The sequence below is a fragment of the Leishmania panamensis genome, assembly GCF_000755165.1.
Source record: "Leishmania panamensis strain MHOM/PA/94/PSC-1 chromosome 22 sequence".
NCBI lineage: Eukaryota > Euglenozoa > Kinetoplastea > Trypanosomatida > Trypanosomatidae > Leishmania > Leishmania panamensis.
The window spans coordinates 344,819-353,049 of NC_025868.1; the positions used below are offsets into that span (position 1 = coordinate 344,819).

Genomic DNA, 8,231 nt, shown 5'->3' on the forward strand with positions numbered 1-8,231 from the left:
GTTGCCGGTCGGTGGAAAGCTGGTCGAGCAGCTGCGAGTTCTGCCCTCTCCCACTGTGCCAGATGCTGCGGGGATGGATTGGGGAGGCCATGATCGCCACCGCTACCCGATGTACATCGGGTATCAACCCGTGCCGGCAGTAATTTTTGCTATCAGCAACGTCCGCCATGACACTCACACTGCCGGGTATCTTTCTTGCTAACTCGCTGGGCTTCTGCTACCGTGCCACCGAGTTATCGGAGATACTTCTTCACTTCCGAAAGCACCAGTGTGATGACTGTGTGCAATGATGCCCTAGGGAGTTCGCAGGTGATGCCCGAGATGCTGTTGCTTTCGGTGATGCGTGATTATGTCGACGTGCTGACCCTTTGTGTTCACTAGCGAGTCTGGTGGTACTGTGGTGCGAACAACGAGGGCTGTGAGGACAACGAAGACTCAAGCAGCATATTGAGAGGCGGCAGCGCGTACACAACGGCGAGCGTCTCTGCCGACGGTACTAATAAAGAGAAGAGCCCCGACTGGTACAGCCAGCCGGCAGTGCCTCTTGCGGCGGTTGCACAGTGGCAACCGGAGCGGTAATGCGGGTGCAGCGCCGTACATGCTCGTGGCTGCTAGCGCTAAGTTTTTCATGCCGCCTCACCACACCGAGACAATAAGCGGTACGTGGGGTGTCGCTTTATCACTGTCCCTCACCCCAGCCTCACCGAACGGCAGGGCCAATCCAAGCAACAGTTGAAGCGTGGAAGCTTGTGATGTAGAGGTAAAACGACGCTGGAGCGGCAGAACACTGGAGAAAACGACCGTGCGCAAAGTGTTGATTCCCTACCGCAGCATGTACGCGACATAGGTCACCCCTACTGTTGCACTGCGCGAGCTGGGAGTTTACATAGCTTATGGCGTTGGCCAGACCCGACTGAAGGCGAAGCTGTGGATGTGCCGGCGTGGAGCTCAGCTGAGGTAGTGAAGGCCTCTTCTAAGAAAAGAAGGGGGGAGGCTGAGGTCTGCGTGCAGCGATGCGCGTGTTTATATGTGCATGTGTGCCAATTTACCGTCCCTCCCCTCCCCCCCCCCCCTCCATTTGAGTGATGTTCTCATCCCCTCACGGGTGTCACTCTTCTTTCGAACAGCGCACACACACACACTCCGTGACGCAGAGTTGGCTGTGAGAGAGAAGAAAAGGGGCGGTGCTGCTATGCCAAAGGGCTGCGGATACAACACACACTCGCCCTCAAAACACATGCAGGACATACCGATAAAAGTGTTATGCCGGAGGGGAGGGGAGGGAGGCGCCGCATTTCAGCCCCAGTCGGCGCTGAAAGAAAAAGAAAAAAAAACATAAACATAAAGTTTATCAAGAGGGAAAGCGGATTTAATGAACGAGCACCCTCACTCTTGTCTGCACACAAAGGAATACACATGTACTCACTCACGTAGACGCCTGCAGGCTTCATCCCAGGGGTTAGTGTAAGGGGGGGAGGGGGAAGGCGAGAACCAGCCACGCGGAGGACATGAGTTGTGGCTTTTGTGCCCGTATACCTTGTGACTTCCATTACATCAGAGTTTGCGGGTGCGGGTGGGCGGCTACGTGGGTGTGCATAACGTTAGGTGCTGTTTTTCAGTCAGTGAGTTTGCCAGTTGTTTCTCTCTTCCACTCTGTTGTGCTCACCTCTTTCCCTCGCCTTTCTGTACACACGCAATTTCTCTCCCTCTCCTGCTCGATTCACACGCACACGCACACACCCTCCCCTCCCTCACTCACTGTCGCTCACCCTTCGCATACACATACATACATGCATGAGTGAAACTTGTTGGTACTGCTATCATTGGGCACAACAAAATATCACGCGGTTACCTTTGCTGATCTTCTTCGTTCATCCTTCGATTTGTTTCTGTTCTCATCGCTGAAGCTACTTCGTGAGAGGACAAGGACAGGGATAAAGCACGACAACAAACAACAGCAAAGACGTCCCCCCATATTCACCCTTCTTCTCTATTCCCTACCTCTTTTGCCCATTACCAGCTGAGTGCCCACTTTCTCTCCCTTGCTCACTTCGCCCTCTTATCTTCGTGCTCGCTATCGCATATTGTGTGTGTGTGTGTGTGGCTCCTCTTTCCCTTTGTGCTTTGCGTCGCTGGTGTGGCCCCCCCCCTCCCCTCCTTTTCCTCGTCCTCGTCCTCCTCCTCCTCCCTCTTGCTCTTCTGCTCTGTTCTCCTTCCCTGCACTGGCTGAAGCCGTCCTCCCCTCCCCTCCCCTCTCACCACCTCCACCACCACCACCACCACCTCTCCCCTCTTTTTGTGTGTTCGTGGGTACGCGTTTGTTGCCCGTGCCTGTTGAGCGGCAATACACGCACACCACAACGCCCTGCACACTCTTTGTCAGCTTCGCCTTCACTTTATTTTTTTTTCTCCTTTGTTCTTTGCCTTTTGACCTTTCCGCTTTCTATGGTGTGTGGATGCGTGTTGGTGTATCTGTATCTCTACAAGAGCACGCACACACCCACACACCATCATCATCATCATTCTCATCATCATCCCGCGCGCACGCGCGCTTTTAGGCGAGCCATCCGTGTGTAGTAACTTTGTCTCTCCCATCTACTCTCCATGAGCACTTGTGGAACTTGTCCAATAACGTATAGAGCAAAGCCAGTGCACACGCAGACAGAGAAAGCAAGCAAATCATAAAAGAAAAAGGGCTACAGTGACACTCGAACTGGCGAGTTTGGCGCCCCCGTACGCAGCAGTCATCAGAACGTGCGTGGAGAGGAGTCTCTGATTACCCTGCACGCTCGTTTCTCATCTTTCGCTTCTTTTTTTTTCCTCTGCTGGTGCTGTTGTTATTGCTCGCTCTCCTTCCTTCACGTATAGTGCATGTGAGCGTCTCTCTCTCTCTCTCTCCTTCTCTTCTGCAGTGCGTGTGTGGGTGTGTGGTAGTGGTGAGGGGAGGGGGGATACTTTTTTGGTCATCTCTCTCACGCGTACACATAAATATCCACAGACACACACCCACACAGACAGACAGACAGACATACATAGGGCCAATACAGCGGTACACGGAGTGAAGAAGCCGCGCCGTCCTTTACTTCCCCCATCCATTCCCTCGAACTTTGTTTGCTTTTTTTCTTTGTGTGTGTTGATCGAATGTTTGTCCATTGTGCGCCCAGCTCAACCTAATTTGCCTCTCTCCCCCTTCTTCCTCGCAAGCCAACGACTCTCCAAACAACTCCGTGTGTGTGTGTGTGTTTCTTTGCTCCCCTTTAACTGCTCTTGTGCGTGCGTGTACGTGTGCCAGTCGACGGGAAAAGACGGAACGAGTGAAAGAGAAAGAAGTGGATAGCAGAAGAGGTGATCCTCTGCTGCTAGGCCACACAAGTACACTCGGACTCTTCGTCTCTCCTCAGCTCCCATCTCTCTCGCGCTTGTCCTAACCCCTGATTAGCGTCGTATCTCCTCCCCCCCCCCACCCCCCCTTCCTTCTCTTCCTCTTTTTTTTTTGCTTCGTTCCCGACGTGCTGGGCAACATTGTGCTTTGTTTGCTACCAATAAGACGCACCTCATCTCCACATCTCGCGTTAACTCTGTAAGAGAAGTAGATTTACTCTCCGTTCCCCCACCACCACCACCCCACTGCCCGACACACCCCGCTGGTTGTTTCACCACAACTCCGGCATATCCCAGTATTGCTCTACCCCTCCCCCCTCCTCTCCACCGCTTCTCACTTCCTCTTCTTTCTCCTCCTTGTCGGTTCGCGTGTTATCGCCGTCGCGCCTGTTAGCGCCGCTTCGGAAGCGTGATCAGCTCCCTGGCCTTCTTCTCTCTCCCCTTCTACTCGTTCATCCACCCTTTTGCTTCCTCTTAGGCTTGACGTCTTGTTGTGTTGCATGAGGATCCTTGTGTTTGGCGAGCAGCCTGCGCCTGTTTGTCCGCATACAGTATTCCGCCTTTCTTCCTTAACTGGATTCCCACCGCGTGTCGTTGCGCTGTAGTGGGCCTTGGATATCGGAGAAGATTCCCCCTCTCGCGTACGATACTAGTCCCCTGCCCTCCTTCTGCCCCTTCGGTGCCTATCGGGACACGTCCCCACTTCGCACACGGTAGAGAAGCACGTCACCTTCACGGTAAAGAGAGAACAATGCAATCCTCGACGTTTCTGCCAGAGCAGCGGCACTTAAGTAGCAAGAGTGGCCCCCAGAACCACCACTACGTCAACCCTCTCGTCTCCAGCTTCCCGACCGTGGTGGGACCTAAACTGCCATGCAAGTACCGCGTCCGCCGTGCAATAGGCCGCGGCGCCTTCTCGACTGTTTGGCTGCTAATCGACAATAAAACTGGCCAAACGGTTGTTGGCAAGCTATCCGACGCCTCGCACTCCTCTAGCGCCAGCAAGGCGTTTGCCACGGCAGAGGTGGAGAACATGCGGTGCTGCAGCCACCCAAACATCATCTCCCTCATTGAAAACTTCGAGGCAGGCGAGAAGTCTCTGTATATTTTAGAGTATGCAAACGCGGGTGACCTGCAGACTCAGGTGGACACTCGCGCGCAGCCACCCCCCGGTACGAACGACGGCAGCCCGATTCCATACCGTGAAGACGAGGTGCTCGTTATATTCGCCCAGCTGGGTCTCGCCATCCGCTACCTGCATGACCACCGCATCATGCACCGCGACCTCAAGACTTCCAATGTGCTGCTCACGCGCAGCGGGCTTATCAAGCTCGGCGACTTCGGCTTTTCGCGTCAGTACCAAGAGAGCGTCTCTGGCGAAGTCGGGAATACGTTCTGCGGCACGCCCTACTACTTGGCCCCTGAGATGTGGCAGAGACAGCCATACAGCTACAAGGCCGATATTTGGTCCCTTGGAGTCATCATGTACGAGCTGCTCGCCTTGAGGAAGCCATTTCAGGCAACGAACCTGTCAGAGCTCATGGAGATGGTGACACGGCAGGGCAGCTTTGACCCGCTGCCGGAGGAGCTGTACTCGTCGGATATGATCTCGCTGGTGAAGCAGATGCTCAAGGTGAACCCGAGTGAACGCCCGAGCATCAACGAAATACTTGCCTTGCCGCTCTTTCAGCAGAGGGGGCTGCGGATACTCACGATAAATGTGCGTCGCATCAAGAACCTCGACACGGAGGTGCGGGCGCGACTTGTAGAAGACGTGGGGGCGGTGCTTGGTGACAACGACATTTCCGATGCAGCACCGTCGTCGTGAGAGAAAAGCAAAGATAGAGAGAATGCGTGTGCGTGCGTGTGTGTGTGTGCATGCGCCTTTTTTGCTGACCTCTGGGAGGTCTCGTCGACGTTTCTTTGCTGTCAGCGCGCCACGCAGTGCGGAAGGCCACGCATGTCTCACCTCCCCTTTCCTTCTCCCTCAGGCTGAAACACGGCAAGCTGGAGTAGCTGGCAAAGTGGGCAGCCTCAGGCGCCTGCGTCAGCTGCATGGGTCACGGAATGGATCACCGGTCTCAGTCGCCAAGCCGACGTCTCTTCCCCCACCCCCTTCCTGGAGCCGCGCTACGCGATGCGCCACGCTCAGACAGGGTACTTGTCGGCTACCGTCCCACACAAGGAGAGCACGGATGTTGTGCTTGCGAGACGACGGGAGACCCGATGCTCGCCCAGTTGCGCACGGGCACCTATCCGCGCTTTGAATCCCTACAGGGACGCCATAGAGTTCAGGCGGCGTTGCCGCCCACCAGTGCCTCAGCACTGTGGTACCCCATCCCGCCTGCGTCTGCCATGAGGATGTCTCACCCGGGGTTGTTGCCGGCGTGCTCCGAGAGGTTTTCGGGTGTCTTGATGCTCACAGCACACCTCCTTTCACGCCTTGGTGTGATTAGGCCCATATCCATGGCGCTGCATGGACTTCCCCCGTCGGGTGGCTGTCGCTGCCCCGCTGTGCACCTCCAGGACGACAGGCTGCGAGCTTTTTGTGCGCCGGCGCATTCCTATCCGCAGGCCCCTTCCGCCAGACACACCCACACCCGTCAAGGGCGTGCGGACTCGGGCGAGGGCGGCATGCGCGCGCCGGCCATCCAGACACGCCTCCAAGACACGGACGGAAGAGCAGGACGCAGGCAGCGAGCCCCCCTTCCCCTCCCCCCGGGCAGCAGCGTCACCCTGAAAGAGGCCCCAGGGTCCGAAAATGCGGGGGCTGTGAGGCACGGCTGTCATGGTGTGCCACGTCCGCACAGGGCACGCAGAGGCTAGCATCGCGCGAGCGATAGGCGAATGAGGCGCGCCGAGATGCACCGCAGCGAGCCCCAAAGCGCATGCGTGCGAGGTGTGCGGCGTCTCCTCCGTCCGGCCGCGCGGTGTAGCGGGGTGCCGCGGCTTGAGGCGACTGGGGGGCGGGGCATGGCATGCAGGTCGAGCACTGTGTCTCGCAGAGCTCTGGCCCGCGGCTGGTCGGCCTCCCTGCCGGGCCCCCCAGCACGTGCCTGGGCCGCCACCGCTTCCGCTCTCGAGCAGGACCCTGGCCGCTGCCCGCGTGGATGGAGGCATGCCGTCCACCCGAGCCCGGCTGGTGCCGGTGGCGCAGCACGCACGCGAAGGGGGGGTCGAGGAGGGACATGGTGGGTCCGCCAGGCGCCTGGCGGGATGCGACGGCGGACGGTGCGTCCTAGGCGACGTCCTCGCTGCCGCGGCGCTGCAGCAGTGGGAAGAGAACTGTGGTTGTATGTGTATGTATACTGATGCGTGCGTAGTAGACGGATACGTGGAATGGAAAAATGTTTTTCCGTCTACCCCATGTAACCTACACCCAGAGCCTTTGCTGCCTGCCTCGGCGTCCTCCTTCGGAGCCTCTCCTCCTACAGTATTGCCCGTTGTTGCTCTTATGGAATCTCTCGGGGTTCACGTCGAGCGGCAGGGGCATGAGTAGATGGTTGTCTGCCTGTGCCTCTGTGTGTGTGTCTTTGCTTTCCTCGCGTACCTTTCTTTGGGTGTATGTGTATATATGTATCTCTCTGCATCCCTCTCTCTGTGTGTGGGTATGTAGCTGGATTGAGCGCTTGGGGTGGTGGTGGTGGTGGAGTCTCTCTTGGATGCTGCTCTTGGGGTCCCCGACTCCGCTGCTGCTTGGGACTATATGTGGTCGCCACTGCAAGCTTTACTTCTACGCCTCGCCTCTTTCTCTCTCTCTCTTTTTCCTCTTTCCTCGTCTTCCCTTTTCCTTCGCTCTGTGTGTGCGTGAGCTCAGAGGCCTTGTGGAGGCGTATGTGTGTATTCGTATATTTGTGTCTTTGCCTTTTTGTGTGTGTGTGTCTCTCCCTCTCTCTCGTTCCGGCTCGTTCTCTCCCTCCCCTCCCTGTGCGCGGCTCACTGATTTGATTCTCAGCCCCTTTGCGCCTCTCCTGTTAATATCGCAGTGCTTTTTTTTTTTCTGTTGTTGTTGTTGTCGACGAAGCGCTCCTGTCTTCCTGCGGGTCTCTCACACTCTGTGTCCCTCTCTCTCTCTCTTTCCCTGACTTTCGCTGTCGCTCCCTCGCCCTTTTGCTTTCTCTCGCTCCCTCGCGTCACTCTCCTCCTCGCCGGGGTGGGGGACCGAAAAGAAAGGGAGCGAGAATGGCACGACACGCACATGCATACCTATAGGTATACCCCCCCCCCAATCTCCCCATACAGTACGCTTGCGTGCCTCCTCAAGTTTTCTCTGTGAGCGATCAGCAGAACGATGCCTCCCCACTCCCCACCCCCGTTCACTTTCCCCCTTTCTGTTGTTCTTGTTTATTTGCTTTCGCTCTCTGTCTCCTCGCATACCCGCTGGGGCGCTGTCCTTATTGATGTGGAAGCACTTCTTGTGGGTGTTGTGGCGGTGGTTACTAGTAGTTGTCTCTCACTGCTGTGGACTCCCGTCCTTCTTCGTCATCCTATTCCTGAGTCTGTAGAGAGTAGTGGGGCTTATTCACGTGCGCTTTGGGTGTAGGTGTATGTGTGTGTGTGTGTGTTTATTTGTTTGTATGTCCATGGCTCCCTGCGATGGACCGATGTGCCTGCTCTTCTTCTGCGGGTACCTGAACAGTTCTGAAGGTGCGCACCTTTGCTTCAGCACCTTCGCTTGAACAAGGTCTGGGGGCAATGTTCCGTGTTGCCGTTGCGTTTGGCTGGAGAAGCCACGGTGCGGTAGCTGAAGGAGGGGGAGGGTGAGCACCTCTTGCATCAGCTCCCGAGCGCATCCCCCCCCCCCCCCCTGTATCACTACTGCCACACACACACACACACACACACACGTT

At 56.6% G+C, this 8,231-nt stretch overlaps 1 protein-coding gene across 1 annotated transcript, besides 1 other annotated feature; it reads left to right on the top strand.

Moving 5' to 3' along the window:
- Positions 1–4,132: 4,132 nt before the first annotated feature.
- LPMP_220850 (protein kinase, putative) lies at positions 4,133–5,209 on the top strand (the record flags this gene model as incomplete). Its single annotated transcript, XM_010700783.1, has 1 exon — positions 4,133–5,209. The coding sequence occupies one exon, from the start codon at positions 4,133–4,135 to the stop codon at positions 5,207–5,209; it is 1,077 nt and encodes a 358-aa protein (XP_010699085.1).
- Positions 5,210–5,434: 225 nt separating this feature from the next.
- Positions 5,435–6,718: a repeat region.
- The last annotated feature ends 1,513 nt before the right edge of the window (positions 6,719–8,231 follow it).